Here is an 18,361-nt window from a genome sequence, read left to right on the forward strand (position 1 = left end):
AGTGGCAAACGCAATCGCTAAACAGAAAGGTTTAGCTGAACAAGGTGGGATATCGAGTGATAACAAAACAATAAACTCTTTAGATTGAAGATAATTTTGTGATCCTGAAAAGGACCCTTTTTAGCCTGCATATGAATCCAACGAGCGAACAAATCGTAATGAATGTATTTTTTTGCCATCGCTGCCTTTTAACGCTCATTCGTTCGTCTCGTTGGACTCGCCCCTTTGGCTGAGTCTGCCGATTTGTCTCTATCCTGTGAGTGTGTACCGCTAGAGTACAAAACGCGCGGACCTCAAAAAAATATCTCATTTTCTTTCAAACCGTAAACCCGTGTGGTTGTATCCGCCAATTGCTCAGCAATGGTAGCTAGGCCGAGCGCGTTAGTACCAGTGCAGCAGTCCACCTAGCCGGCGTTATATAGTTTCGGCCGTCGGAGTGCTCGAGTTGGCTTGCAAAGCTGCTCACGACAATCAGAAAACACGCAACAGTCCTACGTCACTCCGGTTATGTCCCCGACATTACCCACCCGTCTTTTTTTCTCCATAAAACCTCCACATGTCAAATTTAGTTCCGTTTGCTCGATTAGTTCTTGAATTATACATTTGTATGACAGTCCCCCTCCTCCCTCAGAGAGACAGAAGGAGTGTCTATTCACCATAGAAACGTTTTGTGTCCCCTAAAACCTTCACATGCCAAATTTAGCATTTTCTTGGTTAGTTTTCGAGCTATGCAGAAATTTGTCTTTCATTTATATGGCAGGACCCCCCCCCCCCCCTAAGAGAGGGGGAGGAGTGTCTAACCACCGTGAAAACATTTATTGTGTCCTAAAACCTCAATATACCTTATTTGGTTTCGTTTGCTTGATTAATTCTCGAGTAATGCAGAAATTTGTGTTTCATTTGTATGGCAGCCCCCTTTAGAGAGGGGGAGGGGTCTTAAACTATCATGAAAACCTTCCCCGGCCCCAAAAACCCCTACATACCAATTTTCATGTCGATCGATTCAGTAGTTTCCGAGTCCATAAGAATCAGACAGACAGACAGAAATCCATTTTTTTATATATAGATATGCATTACCCAAACAATGGAACTCCAACCAACTTGCTGCAACTTGTGCTTTTGCATTTTTATTTTATTTTTTATCTAAAAGTCTTCCGGAGAAAGTGATGTTCAAGTTTCAACACAAATATCCGAATGGTGTCATGATGTTTTGGCTTGGTAACATCCAACGGTTTGCCGCTTGTTTTCGTTGATTCTGAAGTTAAAATCCATACCAAACTGTATTTCGGTATTTTGAAGGACCAAGTGCTATCCTAAGCGAAGGCCAACTGCTCGAGGGATCAATACGTTGTTCTTCAACAGGATGAAGCGCCATGTCACAAATCGAACCCCACGATGGCTGATGGAAAACATGAAATTTTGTGCAAAAGATCTGTGGATTATTGGTTTGGGCGTATTTTGAAGCAAAAGCCTGCAAACCAAATAAGCTTAGGCATAACGCGCACATCTTGCGCGCTTGATTCGACCGCATGCATTGATCGCACGTTCAGCACATTCTCTGTGCGGTGCGTTGACCGACACAAAAGAAAAATCCAAATATTTGCAGATCCACCCGCTCACATACATTGCAAGGGATGTATGATATGAAAAGAGGTGTCATTCGCGAATTTTGCTCTAAAAGCGAATAAAAAGCATAAGGCCCCTTTGAAACAAACGAAGAAGAAGAATTAAGCTCATTCAATTTCCACGCGCTGTACCAGGGTCGGTGAAAAATTAAACGAGCTTCGTCAGTGCGGAAAGGGCCCGAATGACTCTTGATTTATGTAGACGGAGAAACTGCTGGAAGATGCAAAAACTCATTCCAAATTGAATGCGAAGGCCGATGGCTTCGTAGTCCCCTGACTATCCCCAGTTGAGAATGACTTTGCCGAGCCCTGCGCTACACGAATAAACAACAAGAAGAAAAGTAGAGTGTGCTTGACTTCCAAGCAGTCTTCAGAAAACATACGCTGCGCTGCGCTCAAGTTCAATTTTCATCAGCGCGCGTTTAAACAAACACGTTTTCTCTCTTGGTACGAAGTGCACCGAGCTCAGAAACATGTGAGCCCAAAACCACCACAGCGCAGAATTCAGATACTAAACTCGTTTCTCACTTGTGTGATGCCCGCCTCATTCTATACATACACATCAAATTCTAGCGCCCGTTAAAAACAACAGCGCGCCTCCATTCTAACGAATGAACTGCAAAGTTTAAAGCCTCTTAAAAACAAACGGTAACGGTATTGAATTAAAGAGACTTTAAACTCTGAGAGTTCATTCATCTCTAACTTGAAAACAAAGAAGCAAAGCAACCATTTCAACCGCCTCAACAGAGAAAGCAACGCAGCCAAACCGGATTCGAGCGCGGTTTAAAATTGGGTATACAAACCAGTGTAAGGATACGGTGCAGTAAGGATGTTCGAACGGTGTTGATAGCAAAACATTTCAACTTTGTTTTCGGTGCACGTTGATTCATCCGTGCGCCGGTGTGCGCAAGGAGTGAGAGTTCAACTGGGTGCAAAAAAAAGTTGCACATCAGCACCGCGTTACATTCCGAAGATTGCTTCCAAGTGTACTCTTAACGTCAACCTCACGTTCAGCCCCGACCGAATTAGGGGTCCGGCAATGATATTTTTATTTGGTCCATGTCGGTCCTTGCGGATTTATAATTAACTTATCTAAATATAATATTCTAACTTTGTTGCTGTCGGAAAATTCAGTGTCAGTCCTCAGGGACCAACGCGGGGCTTAACGTGTTGAGAAAAATCTTCGCACCATCGATATCGGACTGAATACACTACTGTGGAAACCATTACCTGACTTTTTCGAGGCGGAAGAGTTTGTTTTCATAAAGTTGAAAGGTTTTCCTCTTTTACAGTTCACTGCCTTGGCGCCGAGGATCACAACACACATCAATGTCGGAGGACTACGTTCGAAAGGCGTGTTCCAATTTCCGGCGACGCCTCGAGGATGTCATTGATAGAAATGGAGGACACATCGAGTAAATTTGTTTGAAATCAGGTCAAGATAACTTAGCTAGAAAATGTTGATATTATTGCTTAACCCATTAACGACCAAGCTGTAAAAATAACTTTTTTAACAAAATCCATTGGTGTTATTTTGATTATTGGCGTTACAGAAACCCCAATCTTCAGAATTATTTTTTCTGTTCTTCCGTTTTCCGGAAAATGACAAAAAATCAAAAAAGCCAAACAAAAACATTGACCTTAACCTACATTTTTGTTCCTGTAGGAGGTTTAATCCAATGGTTTTTTTTCGTACATCACAATGTGAGACCTTTTATCAAATTACTATTGTAGAAAAGTAAATATATTTTTCAATTTTGTAAGGTTTTGTTTTTTGTTAGGTTATGTGAGGTTATGTTCTTTCCGCACATAGTTGCTTTAAACCGATTTTATTCCCATAAAGGGATCGAAATTTGAATGAAATTGATAGTAGATGGTGGCTAATAGACTAAGCTATCATTTCATGTCAAAACATTAGCATATGGTTGCATTCCAAAGCCATAAAAAATTATCGAAGTTGCTGTTCGATTTTTCGAATGCTTGGCATGAAACGGGTTAAAGTAGTTCAAAATGGCATATGAAAGAAATAACATAAATGTTTGTATTTCGAGAAAAGGTTACGAAAAAAAAATTATCTAAGCGATAAATATAAAGACAAATTTTGACGGTAAAATCATTACTGTTGGAAAGATTCAGCGCATTCAAATCAATAAGAAAAGTTTACTCTCCGATTGCTAGAGCTTCAGATTACCAACTAACCTGCTCGTTCGACCACTCCTCAACGGGTCCATTTTTCCACTGGTGCGAGTCCCGAATCCGGTCGCTCGAGAAGCTCGATGTGGATCCGGACAGATCGAGCGTTCGGCTCGGCGAGTACGCCCCCGGTGAGGTAGATCCACTGGATACACTTGACGGTGACGGAGGGCCTTGCGATCCGGTGCCTTGTTGGCTTCCCGGTTGCTGCTGCTGCCACGGGCTGCTACTTCCTGGAGGAGATAGATTTTGTGGAAGAATGTTTTTCACTGCGGCAGGGGAAAAAGAGAAGGAGAGAAAACCAAAAGAACTACAATTATCCTTTGGTTCTACCTACATAACACAGTAGCGTTTGTATTTAGCTGCTACGCATTCATAAGCATACACACATGTTAACACAGCAAATACTTATGCTCCCTACCTTTGGGTTGTGCCTCGTTGACGGCCTTCTTAATTTCAACGAGCAGATTTTGTGACAGCGATGCTGCTGGACTCATATGTCGTTGATTGATTTCCGAATAATCGTCGCTGGAATCGCGAGAAGATCCATCGTCCAGATTTCGTCTCTCCGCTAGTCGTTCCTTGAGCTGTTCTGCCAGCAGTGGTGGTGTTATACCTTTCAGCCCTTTGGGCCTTCTCGACGGATACATCCAACTTTCGCTGGATACGCCACTATCCTTGAGCTTGTCCGTGGACGACCCGAGGTCGCTATCGTACGAGGAAGCATTCAGATCGGAACCATAGCTCGAGTTAAGTTTGTTGTTTTCCGACGGTGGGTTTCGATAGATGTTCGGTATGGTGCTATGTTGTATCTGACCGATACCATGGTGAGAATCGCCACGATCTTTGTTTACCTGAGCATACACTGGGAGGCCGGAGTTCTCCTGGCCATTCTTGATGCTATTCATCTGCCTGTTGAGGATCTGAGGGGTGCTGTATAGACCGCTGTATTCATGCGATACCGATGTGGAATCGGTAATTTCCTCCTCGCTCTCATCCAACGCACAGTCGGATCCACTGTTACTGTGACTCTTCTTTCCAGGCAAATTCCGCTTGGACAGTCCTCCCCTCGCTGCCAGATCACTTTTGCCCTTGTTCAGCGAGTTATCCAATAGCTCGTGCTGCGGAATCGCAGTGTCCAACTCATCGTCCTTCTGGGCCGGTAACTTCCTCTCGACGGTTGCTGTCTTCCCGTCCTCGCCTTCCCCATCGGGTGATAAATCGGAAAACTCCGTATCGGATAGTTCGGTTTCCAGCTTCTGGAACACCGGCTTGGGAGGTTGCTTGCGGCTCATTTGAGGCGTCAGCTTGAGGCTGGTACTATCGTATGGCAGTATCACTGGAAAGCCAGCCTTCCGCTGGGTTTCTTGCAGCTCTTGTTCCAGGTGGATCACACGGTCTTTTAGCTTCTTCACCAACGCATTGTACTCTGTGTCTTTTTCCTGCAGATGCTGGAGGTAGTACTCTTGGAATTGGATCTGGAAGGAACACGTTTGTTAATATTTTAGTAGCTTTACGCCAGTAGATGGATTTCGCGCCAACTCGACCAGATCTGAGATTCTGAGAGGGTCATGCGTTGAAACTTTCTGGGCGTGAGGACCTCACCTAATTAAGCAACTTGGCATACTTAGTTTTCCGAAAATTTATCTAGATTAACATATGGAAAGGGCCAAATATATTTTAATAAAATATTTTAGAAGTTTTTGTTAGAAAAACTTTTTTGCCTTAAATATGCACAAGTTGCAATGTATGGAAGAGTTATAGGGCACATATTTCTCTACCATTTCATCAAAATCTGAGATGACCATTTTAAGAAAATTGACTTTTAGTTTTTAAAATCAATTTTTTTTTTCAGTGTAGGTTAACTTGATTTAAAAATTTTTTTTCAGAAAATTCAATTATTTTCCTAAAACTCTTCCATAGATAACTTTTTTGTAGGATTTGCCATTTTCGAGTAAGAAAAAATTATTAAAAAATGGTCGAAAATATTTGGCCCATTCCATATGTTAATCTAGATAAATTTTCGGAAAACTAAGTATGCCAAATTACATACTTAGGTGAGGTCTTCACGCCCAGAAAGTTTCATTAAGTTCTGAGAGGGTCATGCCAATCCCATAGACGAGTTGGCGCGAAATCCGTCAGTAGTAAAAATCATACCATATCCCTCTCTCGGTGTTGATACTCGCGTAGTATCTTCTTTACCCGACTGTACTTTTTCTCCATCGAGGCGTACTGCGCCTGGCTCTGCTGCAGCATGTTCTGGTAGTTGTTGGCTTCCTTCTTGATGTTGGCCAATTCCCGTTCGGTGTGCTTCATCCGCTCCGCCAATAGTTCTGCCTCATTGCAACTTTGCTGGTACTTGATGAGCTGTTGTTTCGGAATGAGGGAATTTTTGGTAAGGTTAAATTAGTGAAATGTTTGTTGTTTTCTTCAATAATTCAAATACTGTTTACGTTGTAAAGATTGAGTACAGTTACATGCCTCGAGGGGTCAAAAATCAAAAGTGCTTGGAATAAGAAGTTCAGAAGTGTACCTGTATATGTGTTTATTTTCGTTGGGAGGGAATATAAGGACAAACAACGTGTGCAGTGGTCATTGATTAAGGTTTTAAGTACTTACTGTTCAACCCTCTGTACATCTTAGTATGCTACAATACTAGTCGGGTACCTTCTATACTCTATTCTATCGTTTGTGTCATTTAACGGAACAAAAATTCCTGTTTCTTGAGAGCGTGTGGACATCGTACAATTGAAAGAGTGATTTTAGCATGAATGCGTGCGTGTATGTGGAACACAACATCCCAAACAAGTTCAAAGACACACGCGAGGACAGTGACAGATAAAGAACAGTTTCTAGTGGACACAACACACGTGTTATGATTTTGCTTGTTAAGGAACGTGGACAGGGGAATCATTGAGTGTGGTAAATGTGTTGTGCTGAATTCGCATTTCAATTCCAGCTCTTAAACTGTTTTAGAAAGACTAATCTTGCGAAGCTAGGATCAAAATGCCAATTCAACACCAGTTAGGGGGTGTAAAAAATATGTTTAACCAACGGAGACAAACTTTGTATATTTTGTATACGTATACTTTGTTTTGAATGTGCATATTTTTTACGTTTACATTGTTATTTAGATGTGAGAGAGTGTAGCATTAAAAAGGACTTACCTGTTGCTTGAGATTAAGGATATCGCCCTCATGCAGTGCGATGGTTTTTAGATTCTGGAAATTTCATATTGTAGGGATTTTATTTTTCAGTACAATCAATTTCATTCGGTTGTTGAGCAGATGAGGGAAGTGGTGAAATAGTTTGTAAATACGTAAATACGCACATCAATCAATGAGAAAAGAAAACAAAAATTATCGGTTTTCGATTTAGTTCACAAAACAGCAACGCTCAGTTAGGTGAATTGGGCATGCAATTGGATATTATATAAATAGGTGCAATGTTTTTTATCGATATAGTAACAATTTACAAAAGAATTGTTCTCATTAATTGGTAAGAACCAGCTGAAGAGTTGTATTCCGACAAGCCATTCATACAAAAAAATTGCAAAGTTATTGCAGAGTGTCTTATAAAAAATAAAGCCACCTTACCGTCTTATTGTGTAAAGTTACAGGATGGTTTTTTCCGGATTGCAATCGGAATTACCCACCCGGCGGGAATCAATTAGATCAAAAAAATACATGCAATGACTAAGTTGGTTAAAAATCAAACCAAAGTGATGCTTTGACATAATATAAGTGCACTTAGAAAGCTCGAGTGTGAAACGAATTTGGGGCCAAACAAAAATACGGAAGCAGAATCAAAACCATAAGGATACATTATTTTTCGATCAAATCACACAACGAATGCCAGTCTCGTATTTCTGCTCCACTAGAGATGCATGGAATATATGAATTAATTACCGCTTTATGCTGCCAACATTCCAATGATGCGTTTGATGTAAAAAGTAGAACGAGAAACATGGAATGAGAACATAAAAATATACCAAAATCGGCGCACCATGGGGTGTTAGGAAGCACACAGATGATGCTTGAACTCTCCGCTCAAAGGAAACTACTTGCAGCTCACGAACTGTTCCATCTGCTGTGAGCTCTCGGCAATAAATTAAAGTGTGAGTGTGAATCTAAACTATGGATTAACTTGATGTTTGTACGGGAATACAAAAGGGATAAACACAAAATTCGAAATCACAAAAGCATATCTCAATCACAGCCATATATCTAAACATAGTTAAAAAATCTAAAGGACTTTGCCGTTAAAAATGTTCGAAAATGATGTTTTTCAAGGGATCAGATTATGAATATAGGATAATTCCACGCCGAATTAACCGATTCAGACTCAACCCTCTCCGTTTTTTGGACTTTGTACACTACTTGTTCTTTTTTGACAACCTGAAACTTTCTATAAGGCCGTATCCATAATCATTCACTTCTTTCTTCAAGGCTTAAGCTCTGCTATCTTATTCAAAAATGATGTTCGACGAAGTTTTTTGGAAAGTCAATAGACTTTCTGGAAAAGATGCATTATTCTGCCGTTGTCATTCGAAGGGCCATGAACCATGCTTGTGGTAACCGTATCGAATAGTCATTTACATTTCGGAATCCGATCGGTTTGAAACTGAATCATTTCACGAATTGAACGAAATCGATTTTTGCATTCTTAAATCCGCTCGTCTCAAGTTCAATCGTTCTAAGTAAATGTGGCAACTTCGGCTTGACGCAAAAAAAAAATTCATCCGTATTCGTGGAGCAATTTACTCTCTTTCAGATTAGCAGACCCGAAAGCAATTTTGAATAGTTAAAATTTGAGTGGAATTATCACTCGATGTTATTTAAATACATTAAAGACATAGTCCTGATTCTAACATATTTTTTTAAAATGAATTTCGTAGCATTTCCACCAAAACTTTAGCCATGATGAAAACCATCATCAGACACAATTTTCGTTCAAGACTTTTCTCCAATTGCAGAGAATGTGTTACTTTTAACATAGAACACATATTTGATATGCAGAGCCTTTTGGAATTTTTATTTCACGCGTTTCACACGTTTTTTCTACACGAATAATCCAATCTTGCTTCACAGGAATGAAACACATAGCTCAATGTTCTCAATGTCAAATTGCGTGGCAATGTTGTCACATTTGTGCAACTCAATTATACTTAAGTCGAACGGATTGTAGAAGGTAAAATTGCAATTCGTTCGGGTAATTTTGATTCGGTCGGTTTCCAGAATACGGGTGAGTAGTTGTTCAGTTGACAAATCTGGAATTTCTGAGGAAATTACACTATTGATTACCTCAGGGCGTATATTGTGAATACCCAAACTTAAAATGTGTGGGTGAGACAATCCTCTCTTCTTCCATTTAACCGAATACATCCAGCAATAAGGTGGGAACGTCCCACAAGGTTTCTTCCTCACGCCGCTTTCGTTTATTGTGTCGTAGGAATCGCAATAGGCTATATTATCGTGCAAATCAACATTTCGCAACAAGTTCCGAATGAAAAATCGAGATAATTATTTTTATTGGCACTTCGAACCATACCTTTCGTCTCGTACTCCATAAAACAAGTCCCAGAGTGTCGATTTTTGACAATTTTTTTTTAGATGACACTAGATCTCGACGTTTCATTCAATTTTAAGACATTTTAAGACCAAATTTTTAAGACATCAATTTTTTTTTCGAATTTTGCGCCACTCTCCCTTAAATTCGATTGAGCTGATATTTGGCATAGGGTGTTCTTTCGAGGTGGTGAACATTTTCTATAGGGTAACTTTTTGAAATTTTGGGTCGATTTTTTCCCATACATTCATTGGCACCCTTCTGTATATAGATGGCAATTATTGGAGGAACAAACAAGAAATGTGTCGACAAATGGTTAAGTAAATGTCAGAACTACATGTGTTAGGTAATCAAACAACATGAAGTAGAAATTTCCATTCAAACTTTTATAATTTTACACTGCACTTGGTCCTTCTGATCTGATAGAGAATAATTCAACTCCTAAGCACTAATATCGCCACCAGTAGGGCCTGGAAATATTGAGCTCGTTAAGTAAAATTGAACATTTATTTTCATCAGTGTAACGCGTATGTTTTGCTTGTCGATGCTGTTTGATCCGTTTGCAAAACGAAGCTCGAAATATTCCCATTGGGGTCGTGTCTTGGATGCTGATAGTGAATGAACTGGTATATTGATATCAATGAATGACAAAACTAGGGATATTTTCTTTTGCTCACATTCCGTGAACGCAGAACAGAATGAGAAAGAGAATGAACAAAACTGGATGAATCAACTGTGAGTAGCTAGCTGTGATTGTGAGATTTGGCGAAGGGTCATTTTCGGTGTCCCGGATGCAATGGTATAATGATCGAATGTGGTCAAAAATTCCGCTGAAAAGATTGATGTGATACAGATATTTCCAAGCACTGGCCACCAGACGTCGACACTGTACATTTGTCATCGCGAGGATAAACAAATCAAACTATATAACGCGCACCAACGAACCGCCTCATTCGTGAAACTGAAAACGTTTTTTATTGCAGAGTCAGTTTGGAACTAACCGAGTTTCAAACATGAATTCGCTATAATTAACAACATAATCTGGCCGCCGAGTACGTTTTTTTATGTAACTGAGGGCAACTGTGGCTGTGTACACTCTGTTTGTATCGAGAAGACATACATCCTATCACATATACACGAATCAGTCATAAATGTTAATCAGCAAGCGATGAGCAAAATAGACGCAAGGACAAACAGGGCTATGGAATCGGAGTCGGAAATAATTTCATTGTATAAAGAGTCGGAGTCGGAATCGAAAAAAAAATACCGACTCCGATTCCTATTTAACTAGGACCGATTCCTCGGTCGGTATTTTTTATCCAATAATATCAAAATATTTAGGAAACTTTGATGTTAATTTTGTGTATTACCATCAAATTGAGAGATGCCTGATATTCTGAAAAACAATCAATTTTGTCTGATTTCTCAGGAATGATCTTGATTTTTGTATTTTTGACGTAGAACTACGTCTTTCAGGAAGGGTGCCAAATCAGAAAACAGGTCACGTTTTTATGAAATAAAGTTAACGTTAATAACTATGTCCACTGTGAACGAATTCTCATGATTTGCATACCAATCGAATCGGAAATTCTCTGAGATTTGTTTGATATGCTATACATTACAATTCGCTAATCTCTAAACGGTTTAAATTCAAGAAAACTGGAAAAATTTCCTTTTTTCCCATATATTTGTTCTGCCGATCTGTGTGCTAACCCTACCCGTATTTTTAATGCTTTTAACTCGAACATTTCTTAACAGATCAGAAAGGTATTTGCACCAATTGATAGGAAATATTTCTACGCGTCTATCACAATTAATAAAATGTTATTTTTCATGAGATGAACAATAGAATAACTGTAAAATATTAAGCGTTATCTAAACGCTTTGCAAGTCGGGGATATTTTTCCCTAGTGAGCCGTGTTTCCCAAACACAGACTTCATAATTAATGTGCCTGGGGGAACCCGCTTTGCAAATATATGCAAGTCTGGGGTATTTTTTGATGTTGAGTACTTTTGTTCTCGCTTGTCGTTGTGCAAACCGGAATATGTTTCCCTAAAACGTACTTTTAAACTGAGAAGCCTTGGAAAATCGTCATTTCAGATATGAGAGGTGAATTTTCGCGGTTCGAGAATTACGTAAACATGAGATGTGCAATTATTTCAGAGGGAAATGGGAAAAATACAATGATCGTTTGACAATTTTTCCGTTCACATATTTTGGTAGTCCTAGGCATCATATCAAACGTAAAAGGATGTTCATCAAATTTATTTGTAATGAAGAACATAATCTATTACAAAAAATTCGATGCATTCTAAAATAATATTCGAAGTGGTAAACAAGTGGATTGCATAATATAATTGCTTAGTTCTACGTTGAAAATATGCGGTCGTGTCCTAGATACATTTTTTATTTTATCAGAATGAAAAATATCCGCGAAAACTATACTAGGATCCATGTCAAAGTTTTCTTAGTTGAAAATGAGAACGGTAGTAATAGCTCTCCGGTCCGCACATGCATAATGCTTACATAAAATAAAATTTCCTGATGCAAAAGCTGTACCTAACTTTTCATTAATACGTTCCTTGCAAATCAGGAAATCCCGAATACATGAAAAAGTGAAAATTGATAAGCTTGAGAAGGAATGGATTTCTCCTCGGAATCACACAGCAAAAATAAGACCTCTTTCTCAAAAATTGGAAAGTCGTTTCCAAAGTTCGATTGCGGCGTTCACATACAAATTATTTCATAACACTGCTTTCACCTTATTACACCATATCAAATGATCGTATTCTTCACTGTGAAATCCATAGTGAATGACACCCATCGGTATCGAATTTCAGTTCGGCTGCAGAAAGGAAGTGGAATAAGGAGAGAACATCGTAATGCATAGACGTGTGAGCGTGACGTTCTGCATCTCACATCGCAATACAATTGAATGGTTTTCAGGGTGTGCACTTGCTTATATACGGGTTTATGTGATTTCAATGGCCTGTTTTCAAAGCAATTTTATAGATATTGCTACAAGTTTTCAGGTCAATAATTAACAATCATATGGATGCTTCAATTGCCAAATCGATTAACTCCATAAAACAAGATGTTGAGAAAAAAATATATTATAATATAATATCTTTTTTTTTTAATAATATAATATCATATTTTTTCTCAGCATCTTGTTTTATGAAGTTAATCGATTTGGCAATTGAAGCATCCATATAACTCTTGGACATTTTGTCTTTTGAACTCATAATATCCACCTTCCGATCTTCAGCTTTTCCAACGAAAAAGTACTCGGTGCACTGGTTGAACTGGATGCTTCGAAAGGAGCCGGGGCAGATGCTCTGCCGCCTTTGTTAGTTAAAAACTGTGCGGCATCGTTGGCAGTTCCTTTGACGATGCTATTTAACAGCTCAATTGAACAAAGATGCTTCCCGAGTTTATGGAAAACCGCTTCTATGATTCCAGTTCACAAATCTGGCAGTTTGTACAATGTCGTCAACTATCGTGGGATTTCGACTCTCAGTTGCTTGGGAAAGGTTTTTGAATCTCTGATGCATAAAGTCATGCTAAACGCAACACTGCCGTTTATCTCAGATCATCAACACGAATTCATACCACATCGTTCCACAGTGACCATCTAATGTGCTACTCCAAGTTTCTGTTTCGTGAGATCGAACAGCGGAATCACGTAGACTCTATTTATATCGACTTTTCGAAAGCCTTCGACACGGTACTGCACGCTTACGATGTGCATAAATTACAACACATAGGTTTCCCGACTTGGATTGCGGACTGGCTATTGTCGTATCTAACGGATCAAAAGGCATTTGTACAGCTCAACACATCACGATCCAGCACATTCAACATACCGTTTGGCGTACCGCAAGGGAGTGTGCTAGGCCCTTTGATATTTGTCCACTTCATCAACGATATCTGCCTTCGTATATCCTCCGAAAAGCTGCTTTTTGCCGACGACCTCAAAATTTTTCGTGTCATCGCATCTCCAATTGACTCTATTTTATTGCAAACCGACATCGACATCGTCCTGAACTGGTGCAACGAGAATGGTATGAGTGTGAACAAAAACAAATGCAAAGCGATCACTTTTAGCCGCAGTCGAAAAGTGATCAATTAGCGCAGTGTCCAATCTTCATCCTCACACCAATATCGGATCGACAGTGCTCCTGTGGAACGCGTACAGTCTATTCGCGACTTGGGAGAGATAATGGATTGTAAACTTCGATCTCACGGGCATGTTTCCATTACTACTGCAAAAACCTTCTCCGTGCTTGGTTTTATTCGCCGTAATGCTAACTGATGTGTATGCACTCAAATCGCTTTTTTGCGCATTAGTGCGCAGCACTAAAAGTTGTTTTTACGTTTCGCACTTCGGAACCTGCCATGGAATGATCCCTTAAACCTTCCTGATTACCAAGATCGTTGCCGTCTAATTATTCTTGAGCTCCTGTCGGTAAGAAGGTTGAGACTACAACAGCTCTTTATATTCGACGTCCTGACGAACAACATTGACTTTCCTGATCTTCTAAAAGAAATACCATTTGCAGTAGCCCCGCGACAGATGCGACACTCTGCTTTGATCGCCGTTCCTAGACACAGAACTCATTATGGATTCAACAGCTCTTTTTATTCCTGCCTTAAGGCCTTTAGTGTTGTTTGTGATCAATTCGATTTTCATATTACCCGACATTGATTTATATGTAGACTTAAATTATTAGCATAAGTTATGATTAGTCTGTACGAGTCCATCGAAGACTGAACACAAAAATAAAAATAAATAAATAAAATAAAATGATTGTCATACCACTCCGCTCAGTCGGCAAACAAGTATTAACGTTCAAAACCTTGCATTCCAAGCGTCACTTTCTGGTTTTCGAAACTTTGAACTTACACCCCGGTACAGAAATGAAAGACGAAGTCCTACGTCAAAATCAACAATTCATCCACTGTTGGTGTGCTTCGTTCATTTGGTGAGTAAAAAATCATTCCAAGGTATGGACGTTTAATTAAGAGAAACTCTTAATATTGATTCCTCTTTAATTCACTGTAGTGGTGCTGCAGGTTTTTGGGAAAAACATAAATGATCAAAAAATCCCTGCAAAATTCTCTCAATAACAAAACTTCAACTCTATGGCCAGAGAAAAATACGAGAAAACAAATATTTTCTGGGAGGATATAATTTTAAGGCTATGTAAAAGATAGCTGCCTACAAATTTCATGCTATTTTTTTTCAAATATCGACACGAACGTTCTGGACAATCCAATATGAATCCAGATCATGGTTAATAATGTGAAGTAAATGGGAATAATAAAACACCGTAGTACAGCAAAATTATCCACATAATGAAACACTCAACCAGGGACCATCAGAGTCTCTATCATTTTGGTTACTGCAAGAACAAATAATTTCATAATTCAGTTTACAGACAATGTCAGTAAAATGTAAAATTTTCCGAAGGTAAAAAAAAAGGAAATAAACAACGAAATTCGAACCAGAGATGCAATGTATTGAAAGAAAAATATTCCAATGAAAAATCTGGTTTCGAATTATTTCATTTATTTCAGCAGAAGTCGGAGTCGTAGTCGGTACTAATAATTGTGGGGAGTCGAAGTCGGGAAATTTTTCTCCGACTCCACAGCCCTCAGGACAAATACAAGTTTGTAAAGCAAATGAAATAAAATTAACGTTTATTAATTTCATCCGCTACGCACTTTTCTTTATCCTGTCGATACGTTTCCTCCGCAAACTTTAAAAATCATAGTTTTTTTGGATATCCAGGCCAAAAAGACTATAGCAATTTATATTTGAGGGAAATATAAGGTTTAGTATTTTTGAAGCATATATTTTTTTCAAATATCTTGATTTGACCCAAAACTACCGTGCAACTTGCGTAATTTCGAGCAAATCGCGTAAATATTTTCGAGAGAATCACGTAACAAAAAAGATTGCCCCATCACCGGCACGCGCTCGTCACAACCACACTCGCAAACGCTCTCGCGCAAAATAAAATCACGCAAAAAAATTGCGTAAAAAAAGAATCCAGAGTGTAAACATTTATTTCTCGAAAGGGAAAAAAATGCCTTTTTATTCAGTTTGTATGGTCCGTGTTAAATCAGAGCGGATCATGTCGCAAAATTAAAAATATCGACTGTTCAAGCTTAGGTCAATTATAGACTCGGTACCCTAAATGATTTACCTTTTATCGACGCTCACACGGTATCGCGCAGATCATCATCATCCCAAAAACTAATTTGCATACAGCACAAAGCAGATAATAGATGAAGGAATCCTTTTGTCTCTATACCGAACGAAGGACGAATAAAACTAGATACACCGATAGCTTCAGCCTCTTTATACTCTGATAGTTAATACAGTACGCATCAAAAATTATATCGTAGCAAATACAAATTCGAGCAAAGCAATTGAATAGTTTTTCTACTACTTATTCGCGCCAATAGTGTCCCGTCTACATTCCGGTGAACCAGTAGAATTAAGTTAACTTTCCTACATTCGACTTATTGATTACATTAGGTTAAGCATTTTGTAAGCTACATACCACATTTATCAGAGTTGGAGAATCAAGCGTACAGCAGGAATAACGGATCGAAATTATTTTGAACGATCAACGAAAACCCCTTTTAGCACTAAACTTCAAGTTAATTTATCTTGAAATCATAAAAATGTCACATAGTCCGGTCTGACTTAACATCAACCATATGTTTCCCAAAAAGGGTTAATGTTAGATTACTTTTTTAAATACCTTTGTTCAACAATGTTTTAATTGGTTATTTTTCCTGGAAAGTGTATCGAACAAAATTGCGAACATCATTTCTGAATCAGACTGGCGGCTTCCAAGCTATAATTTTTCAAAAAATAAAAGTGATTGTGGATACGCTATTACAAAAATAGGAGCAATTAAACTTAGTTAGATTATTATAATGTACGTACAAATTTGAAAAAAGTAGAGACGACGGTTTAATCAGAATAAAAAATAATAAGCCAATTCGGCATGGAATCCTCTACAGAAAACCGAAAAACTGGAAATCAAAATTACCTCCTGCAGAATCCGTCGCAGCGACTCCACATCGCTGGACCGGGCCGCCTCCGTCTCGAACAACGACTCGGCCGTGACGGCGGTCGGGCTGACGGGTCCCTCCGACACGCTCGAGTTGGCCGAAACGGGCAGTGTGGAGTCTTCGGAAATTTCCGTGTTCCGCCGCAAGTAATCCTCCAGCTGGCGCTTAACGCGTTCCTCCTTTTCCCGGTCGGCCTGCAAACTCTGCCGAATCAGTTGTGCCACCTCGGAGTTTTCCGGATCACGCTCGCGTCCTATCTGGAAACGCACCAGACCGGATGTGTTACGCAGCACCGAGGCGGCATAGGCTTGGGTAACACCGACTAGACTTTTGCCATCGACTTCGATGATTTGATCGTTCACCTGGGACATATTGAAAGAATAATTTTACTAAGTGTTCTATGTTCAAATAATTTACCTGTATTCTCCCATCGCGGGCAGCTGCACCATTATCGGTTATAGTTTTGACGAAGATGCCAAGCTTCTCGAGACCCGCATCAGCACCAACACCCATTCCTGTGAATATTCGCACCATTTGAATTTTTTTCCAAAATCAAACCAAAATCATCAAAAACCAAACTCACCAATGATACTCAGCCCCAACCCTTCGGGGCCCTTCATCAACTCCACCGGGAAAACATCCATCTTCTCCACTCGCTTCTCCAGTTCGTATTCGGCGGACGCAGCAACCGGGTCCACGTCCTCATTCCGCCGGTCATAATCATTAACCGAAAAGGTGGAAAACACTTGCATTGGGTTGGTGCTGAACTTCACCTTGGTGTTTTTCTTGATGATCCTACAATCATCTTCGTCATCATCCCTGTCCGAGTCTAGCAGACCCGGGACTTCCATCCAGAAGTTGCCATCCTCGAAGAAATGCACCCCATCCTGGTTAACGTACACCTCCTTGCTCTTCACTGGTGGATATTCGGGAATGTAAAATCCAGAATTATTGCTCTCGTCCGCGGACACATCCGCTTCGGCGTCGATCGCTTGCTGTTCCTCCTGTTTGCTCAGATTCAAGCTCTCCGAGGTGGTTACACTCGGCATCGAGTCTGCCGAGACGTAGGAATCCTGCAGGATCGACGACGAGTCCAGAATGGTTTGGTTAAGCAAATCGGTAGTGTTGTTGCCGAGGCTAGTTTCCTCGAACTGACTAGTGGAATTGTTGCGGCTCGGTGGGGCCGGAGGTTCCAATGCCGTGCCGCCGTTCGGATGGTGGTTTGAAGGTGCATGCGGTGGAGGAGGTGGTGGTGGTTTATCCCTACAATTGGCAGTTTTTGGTGCTTCGAGGACGTCCTTCAACCAGTCCGGTTCGTCGGTGGCCGAAGATGATGGCTCCAGTGCTGGAGCTGCCGCTGCGGCTGCTGATGCATCTGCTGCCGGAGGAGAGGGTTCGGGCGAGTCCTCTCTAGCTGGTGGAGGCTGCTGCTGCTGTTGAAGTAGCAGTAGCTGTTGCTGCTGCTGCTGCTGCTGCTGTTGCTGTAAAAGTTCAGCTTCTGCTTTGGCTTTGTTGTTGAGCAGAATTTGCTCCACTTCGCGAGCTTGCTCGTCCGAGAGAAGTGGTTGCTGTCTGTGTTGGAAAAAGAGATTTCAAAAAGTGCATTAGTGAACAAGAGCGCAATAGCCTCATCTCCACACAGCAGCTTCCGCGAACGTCAGAAAGCAAAAATCAATTTATTACCTTATGTTGTACTCCAAAATACTGCACACAGGTTTCGTTAGCAGGGTATCAATTCAACAGGAACAGCATAGTGAATGAGGTTTTTTACAGTTGTAGAGTGGCATGGTTGGTGTGTTGTGTATTCGAATGTACGTCGAAATAATGAAAAGAATCAACGACCATGTTGTAATGTTGTTTGTTGATGGTGTCATTGTGATAG

The 18,361-nt window shown here is 40.1% G+C and overlaps 1 protein-coding gene across 9 annotated transcripts in view; it reads right to left on the reverse strand.

The window, feature by feature from the left end:
- The window catches only part of LOC129769897 (neurabin-1), a 117,119-nt gene that overhangs the window by 3,769 nt on the left and 94,989 nt on the right, over window positions 1-18,361 (reverse strand). For 6 of the 9 annotated variants that reach the window (XM_055772419.1, XM_055772418.1, XM_055772420.1 and 3 more), the window contains 8 exons: window positions 18,163-18,183; window positions 17,063-18,051; window positions 16,897-16,994; window positions 16,458-16,841; window positions 6,986-7,039; window positions 5,976-6,185; window positions 4,240-5,296; window positions 3,825-4,087 (listed from right to left, as the gene is read on the reverse strand). In XM_055772419.1, the coding sequence (XP_055628394.1) occupies window positions 3,825-4,087; window positions 4,240-5,296; window positions 5,976-6,185; window positions 6,986-7,039; window positions 16,458-16,841; window positions 16,897-16,994; window positions 17,063-18,051; window positions 18,163-18,183 (3,076 nt within the window). The remainder of the gene's footprint in view (window positions 1-3,824; window positions 4,088-4,239; window positions 5,297-5,975; window positions 6,186-6,985; window positions 7,040-16,457; window positions 16,842-16,896; window positions 16,995-17,062; window positions 18,052-18,162; window positions 18,184-18,361) is intronic. The other 3 variants (XM_055772422.1, XM_055772421.1, XM_055772423.1) reach the window with 3 other exon arrangements.

This window comes from Toxorhynchites rutilus, chromosome 2, assembly GCF_029784135.1.
Source record: "Toxorhynchites rutilus septentrionalis strain SRP chromosome 2, ASM2978413v1, whole genome shotgun sequence".
Lineage (NCBI taxonomy): Eukaryota > Metazoa > Arthropoda > Insecta > Diptera > Culicidae > Toxorhynchites > Toxorhynchites rutilus.